Here is a 25,271-nt window from a genome sequence, read left to right on the forward strand (position 1 = left end):
TAGACTGTTAGCACCTTGAGAGGAAAGACGTTTTTCACCTTCATTTATATCCCCAGTGTCTAGCACACAGCAGGCACATAATAAGTGCTTATGGATTCAATAATAACAACAGCCAGCATTTATAAAGAGCTTTAAGGTTTGCAAAGCACTTTTGATCCTCACGGCCATCCTGGGAGGTTGGCATTATTGTTATTCCTATGTCATAGATGAGAAAACCGAGCCTGAGAGAAGTTGACTCACCACAACTAGGAAGTGTCTTTTGATGGATGTAAGTGATTCATTGATAATCTGCTCTTAGTCAAGCTAGGCTCATGATGGGCATACAGTTTGTGCCCAGGCTCATAGCAAAAACCATTCCTGATTGGTAGTACCTGAGAGAACATATCCTCTGCCTATACAGAGGGTTCTAGCTTTCCAGAACCCATGCATGCCCATCTCCAAATAATGACAAGGCACTGGCTGCAATAAGCCTCCTTTTTCAGAAATTATTCAGAAATTATTATTATTATGAAAATGTAAGCTATAATTATATTAAAAGCATAATAAAAAACTATTGGAAATTAATGTGATACAAAAACAAAAGACAGTAATGATTTTTTTTAAAGAATAGTGAACAGAAAGAATTATGAGAAAGATGGGAAACTCCTGACCTGATGAAGAGTGAAGTCAGCAGGACCAGGTCTCCTACACTAATACAATGAAAGGAATACTAGAATCCATCTTAACTCCAGAGAAATGATGACGGAGCCCCTCCCTCTTTTCAACAAAGAGGTGAGAAAGACTCTGGATTGGAAAAGAATCCCATTTACCTGGCTGGTTTTGCTTAAGTGTTTTCCTTCGTTACAGGGGAGGGATCATTTGGTCTGGGAAATGGGATATACCTAGAAATAACTGTGATAAAAATCTTTGGTCATCCATAAAACTTAAGCCTTACTGAGTGACCACAGAAGAGTGGGTATTGACATCACTGGCTCCCCACCCCACTCCCAAATACAGGAATTATTATTGCCCATCTAAGAAATGATGGAACAGATCAACAAATAGCTGATAAGGATGGCTGAGGAGCAGCAGAAGAAATTGGTGTTGGTAACATGGGGCATTGTCCACATTCTGGGCATGTCTTGCATGCTCATGTCTGAGCATAAGGAAATAATTCTTTCCTGGTGATCCACCCCCCTCCGCATTGCTCATGATGGCATTAGGGAGATATGACCTTTATGAAGGATCTCTGCCATTTTTGACGCACTCTAAAAACAACATTGCGATTCAGTCTGCGTCTGTTTCCTCCACCTGGGATATTCCCCAATTCCCTGCCCACCCATCTCCACATGTTTGATTCTAGTCATTCTTCAAGGTCCTGACCTAATGCCACTTCTTCCATGGCATTTTCTCTGATCCTCTCGCTCAAAGACAGAAGTAATTTCTCCTCCTCCTATAACCTCCAAAGATTCAGCTTGTACAACCTTTGTCACATTCTGCCCTCTAACATAGTTCTTTGTGTATCTATTTCACCTTTCCTACTAGATTGTGAGCTCCTTGAAGGCAGAAATCATGACTTATTCCTCTCTGTATTCTTTTCAGCACATAGTAGGTACCTAGCAAATGTGTTTTGAGTTGACGGAAGCCTTTCTTGCCACCCAGAGGCCCTTAAGTATCTTTGTTATGGTAACCAATGGGGTGTGGTGGGCTCCTTCTTTGGACTCCATCTTCCCCTCTTCTGCAACTCCAAACTGGGTCATCCCATTTCCACTTTTCCATGATTTCCTCTGATAAGCAGAGCCCCAGTGAACAATTAAAGCTTTCAATAAATAACCTGTAAGCACATTCATTTGATTTACTGTTATTTGATACAGCAGTTAGTTTCAATGGGGCAGTTAATATTGATTACATAAAGTACTACAGACAAACACGAAACAGTTCCAGAAGTCTATGGGTTATTACTCTTTATCTGCCAGTCATCTGGGTTACTTGTAATGGCAGTGAAATTTAAAATCAATAATAACAATTAGTGTTCCGTACACCATGAGGGGTGAATCATGTGAATTATGTTTTCTTATAAAATCAAAGATAAAGAGGCCCATAAATGGAAAAAAGGGTGCCTCTGAATTTTCCCATTCTCCATAGCAAAGCTGTTTCTTGGAAATTCTTAAAAAAGGCAGAAGGGGAGAAAGAAAAAGGACAGAAGAAGCTGTTACAATTGTAGAACAGGTGTGGAAATCCAGCTGGTTTTCATGGTGGAACAGGGAGGAAACATACAAAGACTAAAAGTGATCTAAACATGTGTTAACAAACTTATTAAAATTAATGGCACTGGCAATTGATTTTGCGGGAAATACACTTCAAACCACCTTTTTTGGCTTCAAATTCTTATGCATTAGTCGCGACTGTAACGAAATGGAAACGTCGCCTTTTCAGCTCTATGGCACCACTACCGTAATGTTTAGATAATTAAAATGCAAAGCAATAAGAGAAATGTTTCATCATTAAACTGTAACCAGCGCTCTCTGTGAAATCAGCCATTCCAAAGACTTGTTTTTCATCAATTATTTGTTATTTATCTGATGTAAATATAAGGAGGACTAATTAAAATGTATAGCTTCTTCGGCAGCTTCTTGTCATTAAAGCCAATGAAGGCATTCTGAAGACCATAATGAAATAATTATGTTTGCCTTTAAGAATTCTCTTCCATAACACATGGCGGGACTGCACTAAATTAAAACATCAGGAACAAAATTTCACTTGCATCTATTTCCATTTTAGTTAATTACGCCCCCAAGCTTTCCAATAGACCAGGCCCTAAAAATCTTTTGAACCAGTCTCCACAACAGCAGCCTTTTATAATTATGGTCTTTGATGATGAGACAAAGGTACTGTAGCCTGAAAGCTTTAATATTTCTGGAAGGGTTTTTTTTTTCTTTCACTCTTAACAGCATCAAGACCCCGTTTACTGTTGAAAGCTCAGTAAATTGGGATAGATGGGGTCCAAATTTTCATTTCTACTCAGCTGACATAATCGTCTAATCTAAGAAGGTCTTAGCTACATCATTTCTACCAAAGTGGTTTCATAGATTATATTTTTGATTTGACAAAATTTGACTCTGCAGAGAACAAGAATGAAGTTGACAACAGACAGCCAAGTAGACCTGAGTAATATTAGAAAAATAACTCCTGTCCTGACATCCAAAGGAAAAAAGGAAATATCTTTGGCCTTGACAACATAGCTCTCTAATCTGTACGATGGGCAGTATTTCCAGAACTGTGGTCTGGGGACCCCTGGGGATTCTCCATGAATTCTCTGCCTCCCCATCCCCATCAGGCAACAGACATTCAAACTCCCTGTCAAGAGAACCTTTGGGGGACAAGGAAATGGGTACATGGGCACAGAAACTAGAGGTGGGGCTTGGGAAGGAAGGACTGGGCAAGAGCAGTCGTCCAGAGGCTCTAATATTTGTGGCTAGGGCAAAGAAAAAGCCTTGAATTTGCTAATATGGGGCCAGAGGAGGGAAACTGTGCCCATATAAAATCAAACAGGGATTTGTTTAGACCACAAGAATTGCTGTATTTTCCCCAATCCACATTTAGGTAGATAATACATCAGACTACATAGAAAATATATAGCAAACAGTAGGCTGTCTTGTCAGAAATCCCCTGGAAGTGGATGGCTAAGGACTAGGAAATGACACAAGATACATTTGTAATTATGATTTCTGAATTTGCTGTGATTCACCTCACTCTTCTCCTCCTCCCCCAACTCTTAAGTTCTATTTGGACAAATTGTCCTGAAATGATGATCAATCCCACCTGCTGCTAACCTACTTGGGTTCATTTTCTGTAGATTGTCTCCCCTCCGTTCTAGGAGAGTAGTATCTTTTGCTTGAAACCACGTCCCTCAACAAGAGAAAACATTCAAGCCAAAGTTACTAATATCTGGAAAGATGATGTCTCCTCACATCCAGATGGGGCTAATCAGTCTATTCTTTCTGAATGATGTGCTTGCAATATCGCACCCATCATTCATGGCCATGGAATTCTGCAAATCCACTGCCTGGTCGAGCTCTGGGTCCCGTACCAGGATCTGCCAGAGACAATGCTTATGTCTGCAACCTGGTCCTGACTCTCCTCTTCCCTAGGAGGAGAGGATATGCTTTATAAAGGGGTTAAACACACACACACACACACACACACACACACACACACACACACACACACACACACCCCAGTTTATGCTTTTAGAGATAAGATAATGATGCCCCAGAAATGAGGCCAGAATGCAGAGGAATATCTTGATTGATACAGGGTATTATTAGACCTTGCAGATGGCACATGGTATCTCATCTGCTCTTTGATAAGTTAGTTTGGTAGAAATTACCTACATATCACTATAGTAAGAAGACACTGATTAACCTGTAATCCTCAATTAACCTCTTTTTTTCCTCCTCCTAAACTCATCCTTTTAAGAAAAGAGACAGATGAAAACAATGCAATAGACCTGTATTTGGGTTGTCTCTCTCTCTCTCTTTCTTTCTTTCTTTCTTTCTTTCTTTCTTTCTTTCTTTCTTTCTTTCTTTCTTTCTTTCTTTCTTTCTCTCTCTTTCTTTCTTTTTCTTTCCTTCCTTCCTTCCTTCCTTCCTTCCTTCCTTCCTTCCTTCCTTCCTTCCTTCCTTCCTTCCTTCCTTCCTTCCTTCTTTCCTTTCCTTCCTTCTTTCTTGTCTCTCTCTTTTCTTAAAGCAGATTAATTTCACGCCAAGTTCTCTGGAGTTGGAGTCAGAGAGTCTGTGTTAAAATTTCCAGCTCTTATTCCCTCACGTCACCCTGGTATACCACTTGACTCCCCCAAGCCTCGGTTTCCTCATCTATAAAGTTAAGAGAGTTGGACTAAATGGTACCCTGAAATCCCTTTCATCTCAAAGTCTCTGATCCTACCATCTAAATTCTTGAGGCTCAGTTTCTTAAGATGAAAAATAAGGGAACTAGACCAGAAGATCGATCACCAAGTTTCCCTCCAGTGCTAAGCACTGCGATCCCATGACTAGAGAGTCAGTATATCCCGAAGATAATCTCTTACACTTTCTATCAGCTATGAGACAGAGTGGAAACATCACCCAGTGGACAGAACACTGGCATTGGACAGGCTGTGGTTCAAATTCCTGTTTGTGTGATGATGGGCACCTCATTTAACCTTCTGAGCTTCAGTCTCTTCACCTATAAAATGGGGAGAATAACACTGACCATAGGGCTGTTATGATGCTACAATGAGAGAATGTATGAAATTTGTTTTGCACACTTTGTAGTGATGATACAAATGTGAGCTAATATTTACCCTGTAAAAAAAAGGAGGGGAGGGGAAGGAGGGAAGGGAATATCTAACAAGTTAACTTAGGGTCTGTGCTATCCTTGAAAGTTTGACTTTAATAACTTGGGAGGGAAAAAATTATTCTGTAAGAATTCCTTTTCAATACGAAGACTGGAAGGGAAGGAGAATATGCAAACTTGAAAAAAAGATAAAATTCTATTCAAATATCCCACACAATGAATTAGAACTAACAAATTTAGAATTATTCTTACCAATGGTAATACAAAACGGGTTTTCTGATTAGCCCACATTCAGTTAACCAGAATATTCAATCAACCAGAAAAGCCATTCCCCAAGCATCCCAGCTAACTGAGCTAAGTCTAGGCTAATGAATTTATAGTAAAACATTTAAAGTATAACACTGATGATTAAGCATGAGTAAATTAGCATGAACACAAAATTCATCAAGAAAACACACACACACACACACACACACACACACACACACACACACACACACACACACACACATGTACATGCCCATGGTGAAGAAGGTTTTAATAACCTGAACCAGTTTCTCCATTTTCTAACTGGGTTTTATAGATACTTTTTAGTAAATTCAACTTCCTTCTAAATAATAGCAATTTCCTAATTAGGAATTCAGATTCTCCATCCAAAATTCCATTTTTTTCTTCCTTTCTTCCTTCTGAATTGAAACCTGATTTAAAAAAAAGCAAACTCCAGGAGGTCAGGCAGGAATGCTATATTAGACATCTGTGCTGTGAGCTCTTCCCAGAGGGTCTTGGAGCCAGTGCACATTCCATAAGTGTTGAAGGGAGACGTGAATGGGGAAAAGGACAGGCTCAGAGATCAGAACTCTAAGGGATGATTAGAAATCACAGGATCACAGATCGGGAGCTGGAGGACATCCCACTTATTTTAAAGATGAGTTTAAAGTAATTTGCTCAAGGACACAGAGGTAGCAAATTCATAGCATCACAGATCTGGAATCTGAAAAGGACCTTGGAGGCAATTTAGCCCAGATCCCTCTTTTTTTTTTTAATAGAAAAAGAAATCTAGACTCAGAGAGGATGAGTGAATGGTCACACAGTAACATCATCGGGTATAGCAGCCTTCTTTTCCTGGATGAGGAACCTAAAACCCAGACAGGTGAATCCTCTTGGCCGAGGTCACATAGATAATAGCAGAAGCAGAATCTGAACTCAGGTCCTCTGCTCCAAATACCATGGTATTTCAACTTCATCATTTTTTTTTTTTTGCTTTTTGGGTTAAGTGACTTGCCCAGGGTCACACAGCTAGTGTCAAGTGTCCGAGGCCAGATCTGAACTCAGGTCCTCCTGACTCCAAAGCCAGAACTCTATCCACTGAGCCACCTAGCTGCCCCAACTTCATCATTTTGTTGTGGCAGTATGGGAAGGTGAGGAAGGCAAAGGAAGAAAGAAACACAATGACTTGTTATTTCCTGTTCCTCAGTATCCCCAGGACTTGAATACGAGGAATTGTGATTACCCAGAAGAGAAATATAATATATAAAAACAAATCCCCCCTCTTAGACCTCCTTATTTACTAGGAAAAATGAATGGAGATATTGCTCAGGTAATCTTAAAAGAAAAGGGAAAAATGTCCCAATTAGGAAGAAAATGGGATGGTTCATTTATGGAGAGAAATGGAACCCCCAAGTTTTGACCATTCCAGGCAGCTCATCAGAAGTACTATCTCTGTTAACAGGCCAGAAGGCCTGAGTCCCATATAAGCTGGTTCTGCAAGCACCAGATCTTGGAGTTCCAAATCAATCCAAGAGTCCGGTGCCAATGGAAATCCGAGGCTCAGTGGAAATCTCTGTTTCTCCCATTTTTTTCTCCTAAAAGAATCCTGTATTTCTACTGGCCTCATGCAAAACAATAAAGTTAGGAACAGTTTTTCTACCAAAACTGCAGATCAATAAAACCTGCCGGGGGATCAATTTATGTAACTGTTTACATTTATTAACCTATGTCTTTTTTTTTTTCCTGTTTAAATCCCCAACAGGAAAAGAAAACTTCACTAGCTTGTCGAGCAGAACCTCCCTTCTGCCTTGGTTTCTAAACGCTCCCTTGCCTGGGCTGTCTTTCAGGTTTCAGCTAAAGTCCCTTTTCGTCTTCTCCTATTTCTGATGGTATAACTTACTACCCTCATGTTGCTGAGAAGCAGAAAATTATAGCCCACTTTAAAATAAGAGCGGAGCCTTTTCTGAGAAGTGTTCTATTCAAAACTGCAACTGGGAGGGAAGCTAGCTGTCAGCCTGGGCACTTTCCAATTCGGCTACTTTGACCCCATTTTCTATCTACCAGGGACAAGGTTTGGACACTTTTAATGCTTAGAATTTAGGTCACAATTATGGGGGGAAAGGTCTCTTCTTATCCTATGACTCACCCCTAGTATGTCCTTTAAATAGAAAATCCTTCCCCTTCAAGTTGCAAAATTCTCATGCCAAGTAAAAAAATCTATTAATGCTTTTTTTAACCAGGTTAAAAAAAATTGTCTTCATATTTTATGGTTGTGAAACTAACAAGGAAAATGTCCCAAGCAGTTATTTCAGTTTGACTTCACTGAAGCTAACCATACCTAAATCTACAAGATTTCAGGATTCACATTCTGGGCACTGAACAATAGAATTAACGCAGCAAACATCTGGGGCAATCAGTCCCCAAGACCATTCCATAAGGCATAGGAAGAGAAACCTGGCAACTTTGCCAGTGGGCAGGACAGGACCCTCCTTCCAGGGTATTTCAGAAGGCACTGTCTGCCTGGAGCTTTCATTTCCACAGTATCCACCTAAGCCGGACTCTGCATTTTTCCACCGGGGCAATTCGGAGGCCCTGAGCCAACAGCTGTCCCGCGTATCATTTTTCTGTCTTAAAAAAAAAAAAAAGGAGGGGAGAGGAGGGAAAGAAGGGAAGGCAATATCTAAGAAGTTAACTTAGGGTCTTTGCTGTCCTTTAAAGTTTGATTTTAATAACTTGGGAGCGGAAAAACAAACAAACAAACCTAACACCCTACAAAGGAATCACTGCGGTCTGAGCCTCAAATTGCTTTTAGAATTTTAGCCTTGTTGTCCCCAGAATTTGCAAGAGGAAAATTCTACCCTGCACTTCCTTTGTCGGAAGAGCCCAAACCGTTCATTTAAAAAAATGTAATTTCTCTTTGGTCTGGGCATTCATAAAACAAAAAGGAAAAGGGAAGGGGGAAGAGACTGCAGTTAAGCCAAGCTTACTTCACATTCACTATAACCCAGATGCTATTTTGATAAGTCTTGCGTCGATAGCATTGGTGCTGTGGTTACAAATGGGACCAGGGCACACTTATTAGGACGCTATCTTCAACATTTTTTAAGACTATCTGCCCTATCAGCTTTGCAAACTGTAAGATGGAGCCTTGGGACGATAAGAAAATTTGTAGAGCTCAGCTAATATTTTCGAGGTCCTTTTTTTTCCCCACTCAGGTTAAGTTGGGGCTCAAGCCGGGACGCTCACCATCCCGGAGGGTTGATCTGATGGCTTGCAAAAAAAAAAAAAGTGGGGGGAGGGGAAAGACACTGAAATTCCTGAGATCCCTTTGTCCAATTTCTTTATTTACTCTTCCTAATGCAAGCTTCTTTGATTAGCTGAACTTTGCTGTTATCAACACTCCCCTCTTATCTTCTGGCCCTGGGCGAATGACACATTTACCAATAGCTCTCCTCAGATAAGGCAAATCCTATGTTTAACTTGGGCAAAAGCAAACAAATTGCATTTTTCCCTCCTCCTGCAACTTAATAGGCATGTTTGGGGTCAATTACAAAACAGGAAAAACTCTCAGTAAAAGCTTTATTGGGTCTCCTAACTTCCTGAGGGTGTCTTCTGTGTAGATTTGTCCCCCCTCTCCAAATTCCCCAGCAGAGAAATTGTTTGCATCGGGGAGCTCTTAGAAATTTAATATAATAATAATATAATAATAATAATAATAAAATAATAAAGTTTCAAGGATTCCCAGGGCGGGCTCCTGGAACTGCTAACTGGGTTTTCGCTGGCAATGAGAGGCCAATTCTAAGACCGGGGGGGAGCAGGGTTTAGAACGCGATCTTGCAAAGCTCGCAGTTCCCAGGGAGGGAGAATGCCCGTCACAAAAGAAGATGCATTTCTTCTGAAACAGCAGCTCCAGGAGGACAAACCAACCTCTCAAAGGCTGCGGGTGGCAAAGCCTTCTTCCCAGGGCTGGGGGGGAGGAATACGAAAGAGCAGGGCTGCGGGCACGCAGTGGTTCCAGCTTTTTACCCATCCCACTCCAGTGATTCCCTGGGGCCAAGTCCCAGCCTGACCATGGAGAGGAGAAAAGTTCAGGACGAAGTTTAAACCTCGGATATTTTTTCAAAGCCACCCGAGAGCCAACTAAATCCTCTTCCAGCTGAACTTTGACCCCCTTGAAAAATGCAGGTTGGAAACGCGGATCTGGATCTCCAGGCTAAGGCTCTAAACGAAGGTTAAGGAAAGCGCTAAAAAACACCTTATGACAGATAACTCAGTCGTCGATCTCAATCAGTGTCAAGGCGGTGAAGCATCCTGCGGGCTCGCAGTGGCAGGGGCTCGGAGGTGGGAGATCCCCGTCCTCCTGGTCATTTCTCAAGCTCCAGGCCGGGCTGCTAAGCCCGCTACTGGGAGCCTCAGCCTCGCCAATGTCAGCATCAGATAACCAAATAGTCAATACATGCATTTTTTTTTAACTTAGCTACCAGGCACAAGGGTTTCCTCCCCCTCCATCTCAACTCCTTTCCATCCCCCCCGCCTGAAGCTCCAGATATGGAAATAATTGATGACCTAACACAAGGGGTGTTCGTGGCCGGGAGTTTTCTAGCAAAACAGCGACTTCTTAGAGCAACAAAGTGAATCAGAAAGTTGGCAGTAAGGTCAGGGCTAAGAAATATTGCCTTTTCCAAGCAAAGGCAAACAGAAGGGGGGGGGGGGACAGTCCCAGGGAGCTCGCTTTCCATGAACTCCCAGATCAGAGTCCAGTCCCTTGCCAGGGAGAGGGACAAATGCTACTTGGATTACTCTGCATTCTCTTGGGCCATTCCCCAAGACTGGAAAACTTAGCGCTGTCTGTCTGTCTCTCCATCTACTTCTGAGTTCAGAACTGCAGGGAGAGAACGTGTCAGTCTGTCCAAATCCAAACTCCTATCTGTTTTTCCTCCCCTCTCTTTGCACAGACCTGAAACTCTTTTTCCCCCTGCGAAGTCTGGATGGGGACACAGGACGCGGAGGGGACTAAAAACATTGTTCAGGGTATTTTCTGCTGAGGGCACATCGCTCCTCCAGCCAGTATTAAATAAGCCAGCCCTTTGTCCTAGCAATTACATCTTTATTGCATGCAAGGAGGAAAGGGGGCCGGGTGTTTGGGGGGGGCACTTACACCCACACACCTGGAGAAACACATACACACAGGCACGCACACACACAGAGAAAAGCATGGGACCTACATTGAGCAGTGTGCCGGCGCTGCCACTCGGATTGTGTCAATCCACTGAAGCATGCTTTGAGGGCTTTCTCCTGGAGCATGCAAGAAGACGGGCTCGCAGTATAGAAGTCCAGGATTTGCCCAGGGCTCACTGCGAGAACATCCATACAGTCAAACATGGTCTCTCCCCTCTCTCTACTGAATGTCTGCAAAAGTGCTTTATCCTCTAGGGGTGGAGAGGCAGGAGGCACGGGAGAAGTCCACCCAACTCCATCCAACTCTGCCCCTTTCTTGGCACGCTGGGCTGCTGGTCCTTTTCCCAGACCCGAATCATGAATTATGACAGACAACACCGCTAAAAGCCTGTAATTGATCCGAATGGTCATTTACCATTTTCCAGGCTGCTCAGCCAATCCAGCAGGGCGGGGGGGATCGGGGCCAATGCCTAGGGTCAGGTCCGGGGAAACGCCCCCAGAAACCCCCCCGGATCCACGCAGGCTCCCCAGCGGAGGCTGCTTGCGGAGCTCTGGACCAGGCGGTCCCGGTCCCCGGAGTCCCGGTCCTCCAGCGCCTCGGATGGGGGAACCTCGGGTCCCCCCCTTCTGCAAAGAATAGATCCTTCTGCTTCTGAACAGCTCACTTCCTACTCCTTGTGTCACCCAGAATGAAAGATTGGATTGCCTAATATATGCGAGTGAACTTTCTATGAACCCTTCCCAGGCTGCTAACCTTCAAATGACCCAACTAGTCTGACATCACCAACTCCCAGGATTCTCACACAGCTTAAAATCGCCCTGCAGCCTTGCAAAAGCAGCCAGCCGGGCTGCAGGCTGCCACGGGCGGGAGGCTCCTGCCCACCCCTCACCTTCAAAAACAATGCAACAACTACTGTCCTTTCTCCACCCCCTGCCCCCTCCCGCCTTGCCAGTTTGCTTTTTTTTTTTTAAATGGAAAGGGAAACCGCGAAAAGACTGCCTCTGGCTAATGTTTGGGCAAAGACAAGTCCCTCCCTTTTTATTTGTTTTTTTTGTCTTTCATATGTGTTTTTCCTCCTCTCTCTCTCTCTCTCTCTCTCTCTCTCTCTCTCTCTCTCTCTCTCTCTCTCTCTCTCTCTCTCTCTCTCTCTCTCTCTCTCTCTCTCTCTCTCTCTCTCTCTCTCTCTCTCTCCCTTCCCTCCCCCCTGCGTGCGCCCCTCTGTCGGCTAAATTCCTTGCAACTTATGCATTTCCCCACTCCCTGAGAGAGCCGCAGTCCCCATACGATTGGAAAATGGGATCTACACGCACAATCTCCCCCTTTTTTCGTTCCTTCTAGGCATCTGACAGTCCCCTTGGAGCCCCTCTGGGATGAAAACGCACACTGCGCGTATTCATTCATTCCGAGATGCCTCCGGGGCCGCAGGAGGCAGGGGATGCTGCAGAATTCTGACCCAGGGTCAGCGTCTCACTAACCGGTCATAGAGCTGGAGAGGAGAGGGAGAGGAAAAGTCAATCCATGAATAAGCACTTATTAAGCACCTCCTGAGTGCCAGGCAGGGTGCTAATCGCCGCAGGGGAAGAGCCCCGCACGGATTGTGGAATGCATTTTACCCTGTGAGGACAGGGAGATCCAGAGAGCTAAATAGATTGATTTGCACAAAGTCACAGAGCCAGGTTGTAAGGGACAAAGACAGGATTTGAACCCACATCTTCTGACTCCAAATGCAGTATTCTTTCCACTGCACCATGGACGCAGCTACAATTCATTTTATGAGCGAAAGAAAGAAATCTGGGGGAGATTAATTGGCTTGGGCGAGGTTGTCCAGGCAGGCAGTTAGTGGATTTGAACTCAGACCTTCTGAGCTCAAATCCGGAACTCTTTTTCTTGCATAAAGCATAATTCCAATCTCTTCATTTTACAGGGAAGAAAACTGAGGCCCAAAGCAGTGAAGTGGCCACAGTACTAAACCTAGAGGGACTGAAATCAGGCATCCCCTGATTCTCAATTCAAAGGCATTCGTTCTTACTCGAAGTCAAAATTCACCGCATGACCCCGGTCATGCCCCAAATGACGTTTGTTCGCACGAGCAAACCTTTAAAATTAAAGATACAAATTAGACATTTGGGGGACGGCAGCTAAGTCTGAACTTTGGTTTGGAGGCGTAGGCATGGGTTTTTGTTTGTGTTTTGTTTTGAAAGGACCCTTCTGTGATATTGCTACCATGATCTCTTCTCACTCCTTAAAAAAAAAAAAAAGACATAACCGGCAACAATAACAATTGTATGTGGGGCGGGGTGGGGGTGCTGATGACCTAAGGCGAGTTCAGGACGGATGTATTTATAAATAACTCCATCCACTCCAGACAAAGAAGGTGATAGAAAGACCAGATTCACCTGGTGGCCAATGTCCTCAAATTGCCTAATGGATTCAACGTGCCAAGGAATGAAATATCCAGTAGATAAATGTCAAAGACAGCCTTCTCTCCCATTCTTTCCATCCCTTGGGAGGGTGGGGTGAACCGAGGAGCCATGCTCCTATCACTCAAGGCATTCTGGCATCTGGAGCCTTTAAAAGTAAGTGGGGGGGGCACCTAGGTGGCTGTGGATAGAGCACCGGCCCTGGATTCAGGAGGACCAGAGTTCAAATCCGACCTCAGACCAAACACTTGACACTTAACTAGCTGTGTGACCCTGGGCAAGTCACTTAACCCCAATTGCCTAAAAAAGGGGAAAAAATGTAAAATGTAAAGGTAAGTCTGGGGGGAAGGTAGCAGAATACCGCTGTACCCCAGGCAGCAACACTGCTCCCCTCGGAAAAGTTCCAAAGATCACTTTGCAGGGTTGAAGCATCCTCTTGTCCAAGATCCCTTTCTAAAGACCCATGGCAACACTTCCCATAATGTCCCTTGATATTATAAAGGAGATGATGCAGATGCTTCATCACCATTTTGAGAATGAAGAAACTTCTAGGATGAGAGGTGCCCCTTCCCCAGCTGCCCCAGCGTGGAAAGGACGGTGCCCAACATTTAACATACTCTCCTTAAGATAGTTTTAAAGATACCCCAGGATGCCATCCATTTCTAAGTTAGGACACACAATCTGTAACTCCAAATTCCATTTTAACGATCCCTTCCCCATCCCAACCAAGTTCCGTGGGATAGAGGTCCACTTATTTTAAATAATGGACTTAACAATGCCTTATGATAAGGGCTGTGATAATAAGCAGCTGTGTCTGAAATGCACTAGGAAGAACTTAAGTTGAACTATCCCAACACTGTAAGGTTTCCATACTAGAAGACATCACAAAGAAGATGTTGAGGAAGCTTCCTTCCCTGAGGGAAGGGGGGATTTCAAAATGGAGTACCTCCAATGGTTCTGCTTCCATCACTATAAGAACACAACATAGACCCCTAGAATCCTCTTCTGGTCTTAAAAATCTCTAATTCTTCTAGTCTGATGACAGATTGGGAGGTTGTCTGATTCAACCCTTTTATTCTATAGATGAGGAAACTGAGGCCCGAAGGTACCCAAAGCCAAAAGGCCATTAAGTGGCTGAGCTGGTATACAAATCCAGGTCCTCCAGGCCTCCAAATCCAGTCTGTCACTAGAACACAAGGTCTATCTTCCTGAAGAAGAGAACTGTGTCTTCAACCCCTGAAGAGACCGGTGGTGGTATATGAAGAGGCCAAAGACATAGCAAGCATTCCCCCAACTGGTTAATGATAAAAGGGGGAAAATAACCTCCCCTCAAATAAAAGTATGTTTTTATTGTGTAAGAGAATTTCTGATATGCAACTCAAAACCCTCTTCCTCTTACCAACTTCCCTGATTCTTTGGAGGACATCACCATCTATCCCTCCATCCATCCCATCCATCCATCCATCCATCCATCCATCCATCCATCCACCCATCCTTCCATCCATCCATCCATCCATCCATCCATCCATCCATCCATCCATCCATCCATCCACACATCCTTCCATCCATCCATCCATCCATCTATCCATCCATCCACTCATCCACCCATCCGCCCATTAAGTTATAATTCCAACCCCAGTATCATCCTCAGCTCTTTACTCTCCCTCTTCCCCCAAAGCCAACCAGTGGCTAAGTCTGGTGAATTCCATGTTCACTCCTCACAGATATCTCCTTCTCTCTACTCACATTTAGACCCTCCCATCAAAACCACTGCACTAGACTCACAGATGGTTTCCTTGGCTTCAGTTTCTAATTTACCCTTCATACCATGGCCAAATTGATCATTCTAAAGCATAGGTCTGATATTTTTATTTCTCCTTGCTTAAGAAGAGCTAGCACATGGGGTGTGGGGTGAATATTACATCTTTATTTTCACAAACTTTTGACTAAAATTTAGCCTTTCCTTCGATTATGAATGTAGCAAACAAATCACAGGAGGATTAGTAGTAGTTATAATTTTTTCACCAATAAGAATCAAAGATATTTTTATCCCATAGTACAGTTGTTACAGATACCTCAAAATATCATTATGTTTATCACTACTTCAAAATTGTTGTAATTATTATAGTCTGTTAGATTACACACGATTCCTGTGTATAGATTATATTTCAATATAGTTAGATTCTATTACATTGTAAGTTCCTTGAGGACGGGGACTGTCTTTTTCCTCTTTTTGTATCTCTAGGCACTTAGCACAGTGCCTGGCACATAATAGGCATGTAATAAATGTTTGTTGATTGACTGATTGATTGGTAGTGAGTTACCCTTCTAGTCCTAGGTATTTTGTTTTATTCATTTAAAAATATGATTTTCAGAAGAGGTTCATGATACAAAAAAGTTTAAAACCCCTGTTCTAAGTTGATTTCACATTATGCCCCTCAAGCCTTCTGTGTTCTAGACAAATTGGCCTCATTCTTGTTCTTCATACGGGACATTCTATATCTTTTGTTCATGCCTCTGCACAGGGTGTCTCCAATGATCAGAATGCCTTCCTTCTTCACCTCCATCTCTTGAAATCCTTAGTTCTTTAAGACTCACTGCAAATACCACATCTTCTGTCTGTTTCCTCCTACCCCCAAACTCCTGTGTGTGTATAGGTATATGTACATATGTGTACATCTATACATATATATATATATATATATACATATACATATACATGTGCATATTTGAATTTCCTTCTCAGTGAACATGTTCTCCCTGAGGAGAATGTAAGCTTTCTGAGGGTAAGAACTATTTTATTTGCTTTTTATACAAAGTGCCTGGCACAGCCTCCTTTTTCTGTACCCACCCCATTATAGGTGCTAAAATTAACGCTTATTGAATTGAACTGAATTCTTGGAGTTTCTCCAAAATACAGAAGGCTCCATGGCCACTTTGGAAATGAAATGCCAGTAATTTGTACTTAAATACTTGTGAGTAGAATAAGATAGCTTTTCCTTAATGCATCGATATTAGCTAGTCAATTCATCATTTTCCATGATGAATTAATTATGCTTATAACAACTGTTACTATTATTGATTAACTCAAGTATTAATTTATTAAAACAGTCCCATGATTTAGTCACATGCTATTTAACTCTTTTGTGACGACGGATCTTAGATATTATATTTATCCCCCCCACCCCAAACCTTTCCTCTTTCCCAAATTCCTCCTCATAACGCAAATTAAGGGAGAGGCACAAAAATAAATCACAATTATCTAACCATTAACTAGAGATCATTTCAAGCTAAATATCCATGAGTGAAGAGTGAATAGCTACCTGGTTCATTTGTCTAAGATGAAATAAAAATTGTTGGCCTACATTTTAAATATCCATTACATTCTGGTGTTCAAATAAGAAAGAGGTGCGCTCAAACCATCCCTTTGGGAGTTACTTGAAATAACATTCCACGACCCTGACTGACTCATTTCTCCTTTTCTGTTTCATGAACAGCTCGACAAACTTTATGACAAAAGTCTTCTTGACGACAAATACCAAAACCAAAGTTAGAGCCGGTGAGAGAAACCGATTCTGCTTCTGAGTTACAGTATTATTTGTCAGAGTGACATAGCACATTTGAAACCCATAATCATAAACCAAAAATTTATGGCCCAGGTTCGGGGCCTACATCTGTTTCTCTGGGTTTTGTACAGCCATTATCCACTGGACAGTCTGGAATGAAGGCCCATGAATCATGCTCCGTAAGCATGCTGGAACTGAAGAGCCGTGCTGAGACCCAGAACTCTCGTGCCATACTGGCTTTACGACGGCCTTCCTTGAAATTGGTCAAATGACCTGTGATGTCTAAATAGAAAGGTTTTCACGGGCTCAGGCTTATCCATCTCAGGCCATTTGGATGAGGCACAAGCAAGCAAAAACTAAGGCAGCTCGCTGGAAAAAAAAAAACGGGGGGAGGCATCTAAAACACCCTCTGCTTCTTTACATGTGTTTTACTATTAATCTCGTCTAAACTCCTCCCGATGCAGGTTTGACAGCAGAGTAAATGGTTAGTTGTGAGTGATGGGTGTGTTTAAGAAGTGAAAACAGAGAGAGCCAAGCTCGGTGTTTTCCCGGAATCCCAGGCAAGTGCTGACATCGAGATTACCACTTCAACTCTGACAGGCCCAAATTCCTGTGTGTCAGTTGCTGGGAGAAAGACCAGTGATTAGAAAGGTACCTGTCCCACCTGGCCTTTGATTTCCAGCCTTTCATAAAAAACACCTGCTAATAAAGTCACGCTCGCTTCAATAGAACTCACCACCTGAGGGGCCCCAATGTACTTTACGACTATGAACTCCAAGGTGGATGCATCATCATGGTAGCGGGAAAGGGAGGGGGGATTGGCCATGAAGCCCCCCCGCTCCACCTTGGGTTTTGACCACTCCACCCTTTCCTGGCTACCCTTTCTCTCAAGGGCTTCCTTCGATAAGCTTTTCCTCTCTTCGATAAAGAAAAATCATAGATTTAGAGATGCAAGAACCCCAGATGAGATTTTACAGATGAGAAATTAGGCCCAAAGATATGAAGCACCTTGCCCAGGTCAGCCATGTACTTAGCAACAGAGCTCCTGAACCCAGGTCTTCTGACTCCAAGTGACTGCTCTCTTCTTTGACTCACTCTGGCTACTCCTTAGAGAGTTCCAGTGATTCCCACTCTGGGCGGTTCACAGTGTCCCTCTTTGTCAGAGCCTTATATAAGAGTGAGGGTTCAATCAGAAAGCATTCTCACCTACTCAAGGCACCTGAACCAAATGTAGTGGTTTCACTTTCAAATCAACTGCATAATTCATAATGGGAAAACTGAGAAATTAATTCAGAAAAGTAATGCGTAATCCAAAAAGTAAATTAATAGGACATCAATCCAGAAAACAAATTAGCAAGACATTAATCCAGAAAACAAATTAACAGGACATTAATCCAGAAAATGAATTAACAAGGCATTAATCGAGAGAATAAATTAATCCAGAAAACTAATTCAGAAAAATTAATTTTAGAGGTAGTCATTATTCTAGTGGCTCTCACACATATGTTATTAGCAGTATAAAGCTTCTATTTTAAATACTTAGTCTTGCGGGCTAAGTGGAAAGGTCAGTTGTTAATTATTGGACCTTACCCTCTAAATTTCAGAGCACTGGGGCAGATCCCTTATTGCCTGGCTCCAGTTTTGATTCTATGCTTTGCTCCCAGCCTTCCTCCCCCCCCCCCATTCTCACTAACGTAAAAACCAATCAAACCATAAATATTTTATTAAGTGCCTACTAAGTGCTGGGCACAGCACTAGAGGCCGAGTTTACAAAGACAAAATCAACACACACATTTCCCTAAAGCAACTTACATTTTAGCAGAGGAGACGCTAGATACATATAGAAATCTACACAAAAGGATAAGCAAAATGAGAATGTTAGTTTTGAGAGGAAGGGCCCTAGCAGCTGGGGGAGTGATAGCTACGGAAATTCTATTTAGGAATTGGAAATGAGAATAGTGAATGAGAGACAGCATGGCACTGGGGATAGAGAGCCATTTCCTGGGTCAGGAAGAACTGAGTTCAAGTCCAACGCCTGACACACGTACACGTTGACTTGGTATGCTCGGTGCCCTCAGGCAAATTTCTAAGCCTACAGGTGGCAGAAAAGGTGCTGACCGGCACTGGAAGAGAGACTTTTCCCACGGGAATGCCCTTTATCGACGAAATCTCAGGTCCAGTACACATCCCCCTGTAAAGGGAATGAGCCTGGAAAGAACTTATTCATACCAACTCAGAGATTTTTTTCAGTTACTTACCTGGATCATTATAACTGCATCATCCGTTCCATGTTATAGGGATGAATGTTGTGCTGGGCTAAGCTCCTCTATGCCCCTATGTTGGCAGTCGCTAGAAATATTGCTACCAACCATGATTCCAGAGGATTCATGTGGTAACAGACTACCCATCTCCTGGTAGAGATGTGATGGACTCAGAGTGCAGACTGAAACAGAAGGTCTTTGGACATGGCCAGCTTGGGAACGTGTTTTCTTGGTTGTATGTAATTGTAACTGGCTTTGTTTTTCTTGCTTCCTCGATTGGGGGTGAAGAGGGGAAGAGAAAAAGCAGATCTTTGTGAAAAAATGTTTTAAAAAGAAATATTGGAACCAGATGATTAAATACAATCCCATTTTAAGAGGGAGAAACTGAGGCAATTTGAAGTGTCTTTCCCTGGCTAATCTGCAAATCAGGGACAGAGGCAGAACTATAACTGTGATTTCCATCTTAATTCATAGTTCAGTGCTTCATTTATGAGATTATGTGAACTAATAGTGGCTATTATGTGGCTTTAAAAGGTTATTTTAGTAATAAGAGAGGAAATGAAGAATTTAATAACATATTGCTCAATGACTCTACCCAGCCTGTCCAGAAAAATCCCTCATTAAAGCACGTTTATACACTCTACAAAGGAAAGCTGTCGCCCCTGCTTATAATTCCCAGACCAAGTGAGAAAGAGCCATACAATATATGCCAATATGTCTGTCTGTCTGTCTCTCTGCCCCTTGAACCTGCCCTGTGTTTTCCTACCTCTATGCTTTTGCTATACACAGTGCCTCATTCTTGGAATGCCCTCCCTCTTCCTCCTTACTAAATGAATCCCACATATCTTTTAAATCCCAACTCAAGGAGTGGCTCTTGCAGGGACCTTCCCCTCCTTCCCCTGGTTAGTAAAGGCTTTTACTCTCCCTCTCTAAAACTATTAACTTGCCATATTGTAGTTATGCTTATTTTGTGTGAATTGTAGAACTAGATTTGGAAGGGAATGCAGAGGCCAGCCATCCAAGACCCTCATTTTACAGATGAGGAAACTGAGGCCGGGAGGGGTTAAGTGACTTGCCCAGGATCCTACTGTTAGTGAGAGTCTGAGGCTGGACTTGAACCTCGTCCTCCTCACCCCAACTCACTCTCCACCATACCACTAGGGTGTAAATCCCGTGAGGTCACATAGATTTCGAGCTGACGTGCATGTCGGAAGCCACCTGGTCTGACTCCCTCATTCAACAGGTGAGGACTGTCACGTCAAGCATCTTGCCTCAGGTCCTATAGGTAGGCCAAGGATTTTGCCTCACTGAATCAAAGGAGAAGAGCTTTACAGCTGCAAGGGACTTTGGAAACCACCTAACCTACCCCTTCATTTCACAGAGGTCTCTAGGCCAAGAAAAGGGAAGCAATCCACCCACAGTTACACAGAGTTTGGACACGATTCTCAGCACCTTACTTTTGCACACAGGTGGGGCTATAGATCAGATCCATCGAATCAGAGATTTTGGACTAGAAAGGATCTTGGAGATCACCAGCTCCAACCTGCCCATTTTATAGATGAAGAAACTGAGATCCAGAGAACTCCAAAGTCATGCCTAAGGTCACACAGGGAATAAGCGGCAGAACCAGGAACCAAACCAGGTCACGTTGTCACCTTACAAGTACTCCTTGAATCTGAATCTGAAATCAGTAAAGAAAACTGGATTTTCTGGCTCCTGACCTATTATCGTGTGCAGTTTTGGGAAAATGGGCTTAAATGCAATCCTTTTAAATGTAAGGAGTATGGTTTTGTGTGTGCCACAAGGCTCTAGATCTACATCTAAAACAAAAATAAACAGAAAGGTAGAACAGATGTGGCATTTGATTATAACCTGGACCCCTTGGGAGAAAAACAGGTCAGTTTGTCATGGGTAGATCTGTTAATGAGTCAATCAACAAGCAATGTAAAGGCACTTACCATGTGCCAAGCACTGTACTAAGGGCTGGGGACACAAAGAAAGGCGAAAATATGGTCCTTGCCCTCAAGGAGCTCACATTCTAACTGCGGAGACAGCTTATAAATAAGTATGAACAAATAAGATGTATACAGTGTAAGCAGAAGGTGCCACAGAGGACAGGGTGCTGGTTCTGGAATCAGGAAGACCTGAGTTCAAATTTGACCTCTGGCACATACAGTTACCCCTTCCACACGGTGGGGTTTAGGGTTGTGGCACCCTTGCGATCCAGAAAATTCGAGTAAAACTTTTTGGCCCTCCCTTCATACCAGAGAAGAAATCTGAATTTTTTTCTTTAATCTTTTTCTTTTATGGGGTCTTTACAATAGTTATTGTAAAATTTGGGTTATTACACAATTTGGGATATTATACAATACTATACATGTATTTTATCCATTTCTGAGTTTCTAAGCTTTTTCTGTGTTATCTGCTGGCCTTTCAGTGTTGCCTGCAACTTCCACAAAACTCCCCCCAAATTCCCCTTTAGTTTCTTATGTTGACCACAATATATTGAAACTGAGACGGTGAAAGTCGAGATGTGGAAGGGATAATTGTACTAGCTGCGAGATCCTGGACAAGTCACTTAACCTCTGTTTGCCTTAGTTTCCTCATCTATGAAGTGGGGATAATAACAGCACCTACCTCCCAGGGTTGTCGTGAGGCTCCAATGAGATAACATTTGTGAGATATCTAGCACAGTGCCTGCCACACAGTAGGTGTTATATAAATAGTTAACTATATAATAGTTATTATTATCATCATCTCAGTGCGAAGGCACAGCAATAGGGGGAAGGGAAGGAAAGGGACCAGGATGCCATTGAACCAGCAGAAAAGAGAATAAAAAGGCAGCTTTGGGCACTTTGAAATACAAGGTGAAGACAGAGTGAGTTTTGGTGGTGAGAACAATTAGTCAATCAGCATGTATTGAGCACCTACTGTGTGCCAGGCACTGTGCTAAGCAACAAGAATTCTCTAGTCATGCTTGGATTTTTTTCACCAGATGTCTAGAACTATTAGGAAAAGAATCAGGAAAGGTTTTTCCTGATAAGCTGGTCAGGCAGTAATGAGGTGAAAAGCACTAATCACCAGGGATTTTAATTTAAACAGGTTTGATAAATCAGGTTGTGGCTAGGGAGCAGCTAGGATCTAATGGGGATCACCAGACAGCATCCCTGATTTGAAATGCTAATGAGGCTGAGTTCTCTGAACGAGACAAAAGTCTTTGAGGAAAGGGGAAAAAAAAAAACCAAGGAATTTCCATCAGATTCTGCAGGGAAGGGAAAGCAGGAGCATGTACACGACAGAGCCAGTTGGAGAGAAAATGTAGCTGAAATGAAGCACGGGGTCTGAAAAGAGAAGAAGGAAGGGAGAGAATAGGCAAGGGGGGAGAGCAAAGGGGGCCACAGAAAGCCAATTAAAAGACCCTGAAGAGCTTGGTAGGGAAGAACGTGTGTGTGTGTGTGTGTATGTGTGTGTATACATACACACATAAATCATATGTGTATACACACATACAGAATACATACATATGTGTATGCACACATACACATAAATATGTACATATGTACATACATATATGTATTGTGTATACACACACGTGTGTGTGTGTGTGAGATATTGACAGTATACATTTCCTTAGTGAAGAAAATGGTTTTTCTCTCCTTCTCTACACTAACAAAGTTCAAGGTCATATTCTCACCCATTGGCTCAAATCAAACACAGTGCTTATTACCTAATAATCAAACACATTAATCAATCAATAAGCACTTATTAAACACCATCTGTGTATCAGGGACTGGGAATACAAACATGAGACCGTCCCTGATCTCAATGAACTTAGACTCTGTTGGGGCAGACAATATATACGTGTATACAGATTAGATACAAGGTGATGGGGGTAGGGGAGACATGGCTGGGGGAACTTCATGTGGGAGAGGAGGCTCGAACTGAGTTTTGAGGGGTGCTCTGCATTCTAAAAGGCAGGAGTAGAGGGGGGATCAGACACTGAGTGTGTGTGTGTGGAACAAAAAACAAAGAAGGAAAGCAAGAGGCAGGAATAAGCATTTATGTAAATGTCGATGACGTTCCACACACAATAAGGAAACCAGTTTGTTAGTTAATTCATAATTACAGAATTTAAAGGCAATCTGAAAAGATTCTCAGATCTATTTATCCAGCCCTAGCTTTCCTCTGGACCTCTGGTCGTGAATCTCCAGCTGCTTATTGGCCATCTCAAGCTGGATGCCCCACTGACATCTTAAATTCAGCATGAACTCATTACCTCCCCCCCTCACCCTCAGCCCTCCTCCCCTCCCAACTTTCCCACTACTGTCAAGGGCACTGCCATCCTCTCGGTTCCTCAGGCTGAGTCGAGGAAACATCCTCTGTTCCTCACTCGAATCCCCACTCCCCATCCTCACCACATCCTGTCAGTTCTCTAGCCTTCCCACCTCCCAAGCTCCCTTCTCTCCTCTGACAGTGCCACACCTTGGTCACCTCCTGCCTCAATTACTGCAGTAGCTGCTGGTGGGTCTGCCAGCCTCCAGCCTCTCCCTGCTCCAGTCCATCCTCTACTGGACCATCAGAGGGATCTTCTTAAAGTCCGTCTGACCACGGCTCCCTCCTCATCGTTCAAGAAACTCTAGCTCCCTAGTACTTCCAGGATCAACTATACAACCTTTCGTTTGGTTTTTTGAGCCCTTCATAACCTGGCTCCTTCCTACCTGTCCGTTCTCCTTACTTCTTGTCCTTTTGATCCAGTGACATCTTGTCATCCTTTGATCTGATGACAGCAGCCTCTTACTGTCCTTGGCACAGGACGCTGAGTGTTTCCACTGGCTGTCCCCAGTGCCAGAAATCCTCTTCGTCTTTGGCTTCTGGCTTCCCTGTTGTCCTTCAAATTCTAGCTAAAGTCTCGCCTCTCAACACTAATGCCTTCCCTCTTGATCATCCCCAATTTATTCGGAATATAGCTTTTTTTACACAGTTGTTTGCCTATTGCCTCTCCTTAATAGTTGATGAGTTCCTTGATAGCAGGACTGCCCTTGGCCTTTCTTTAGAACCTTAGAGCCTGGCACAGTGGCTGGAACATAGTAGGTGCTTAATAAATGCACACCGATTTGACTTGAAAATTCTCAGCTCCCCAACTTCCTGGGGCAATCACAAAACCTGAACACCATTCACGTGGAATTGGTAGGGTTCTCTACTAGGACGTTGTATTAGTGTTATATAAGGTTTGAGGGGGTTCATGGGGAATATGGTTGGGGGTTATTCAGACAACTTTATCATAGCTTTCGTCCAGCTAAAGATAAGCAGTTGGACAATTTTGCTGGATTTTTATCCGTCATGGTTTCGTTGACCATGAGTGTCCCCCAAAGCTCTGCCCTGGGCCATCTTCTCTTTTCAGTGTAAGCTATTTCACTGGGTGATTTTATCAGCTCTTACTGGGTTCAGTTATAATATCTATGCCAATGATGACCACATCTCTGTGTCTAGCCCTTCACTTCCACCTCTTGAAATCCTAGGCTTTCATCAAGACTCAACTCGATTACTTATTAAGCAGAGGGGATGGAAGGAGGGAAGGATAAAATCTGGAGCTCAAAATTTTAAAAAATTTAACTTAATTTTTAAGATTTAATTTATTTTTAAATTTAAATTTAAATTAAATAAATTAAATTTTAAATAAAAGTGAATATTAAAAATTGTCTTTACATATAATTGGAAAAAGATAAAATACTATTTAAAGTGGGAAAAAAGAGAACAAAAAAGACAACTCAAACACCACTTTCTATAGCATTTAACATAATGACTGGCATACAGTAGGTGCTTAATAAATGTTTATTGAATTATTATTGATTGATTACAGGAGGCCTTTCCCAGTCCCACAGCAGTTAATGTATTCCTCTCTAAGGCTACCTTCCATCTACTCTGTGTGTATCTTTCGTGTAACCACTTACATACATGTTGTCTCCCTCATTAGAATGTGAGTTTCTTGAGGGTCAAGCCTATGCTTTTTCTTTGTGTTCCTGGCTTTTAATAAAGCCTAAATTATTAATATATGTTTGTTAATTGATTGATTGATGTAATGCTTAGCCAAAAACATAGTAGGTGCTTGATAACTGTTTACTGATTGATTGGACCACATGCAGAGCTTGTCCACTCATTATGTGTGTGTGTGTGTGTGTGTGTGTGTATGTGTGTGTGTGTGTGTGTGAAAGATACTCTAAACAGATGATCTGGGCCCAGAACTGAATAGGAGGAGGAGTGCAGG

At 42.7% G+C, this 25,271-nt stretch overlaps 1 protein-coding gene across 4 annotated transcripts in view; it reads right to left on the reverse strand.

Annotated features, from left to right (window-relative positions):
• RARB (retinoic acid receptor beta) overlaps positions 1 to 25,271 on the reverse strand; it is an 829,117-nt gene that overhangs the window by 175,043 nt on the left and 628,803 nt on the right. The window contains exon 1 of one of the 4 annotated variants that reach the window (XM_020971102.2): positions 10,806 to 11,505. The exons of 2 other annotated variants lie outside the window; for them this stretch is intronic. In XM_020971102.2, the coding sequence (XP_020826761.1) occupies positions 10,806 to 11,169 (364 nt within the window). In that variant the 5' untranslated portion in view covers positions 11,170 to 11,505. Of the gene's footprint in view, positions 1 to 10,805; positions 11,506 to 25,271 lie in introns of those variants that run through there. One more of the 4 variants, XM_020971098.2, reaches the window with a different exon arrangement.

Source organism: Phascolarctos cinereus, unplaced genomic scaffold (genome assembly GCF_003287225.1).
Source record: "Phascolarctos cinereus isolate Bilbo 61053 unplaced genomic scaffold, phaCin_HiC Scaffold_1;HRSCAF=81, whole genome shotgun sequence".
NCBI classification, from domain to species: domain Eukaryota; kingdom Metazoa; phylum Chordata; class Mammalia; order Diprotodontia; family Phascolarctidae; genus Phascolarctos; species Phascolarctos cinereus.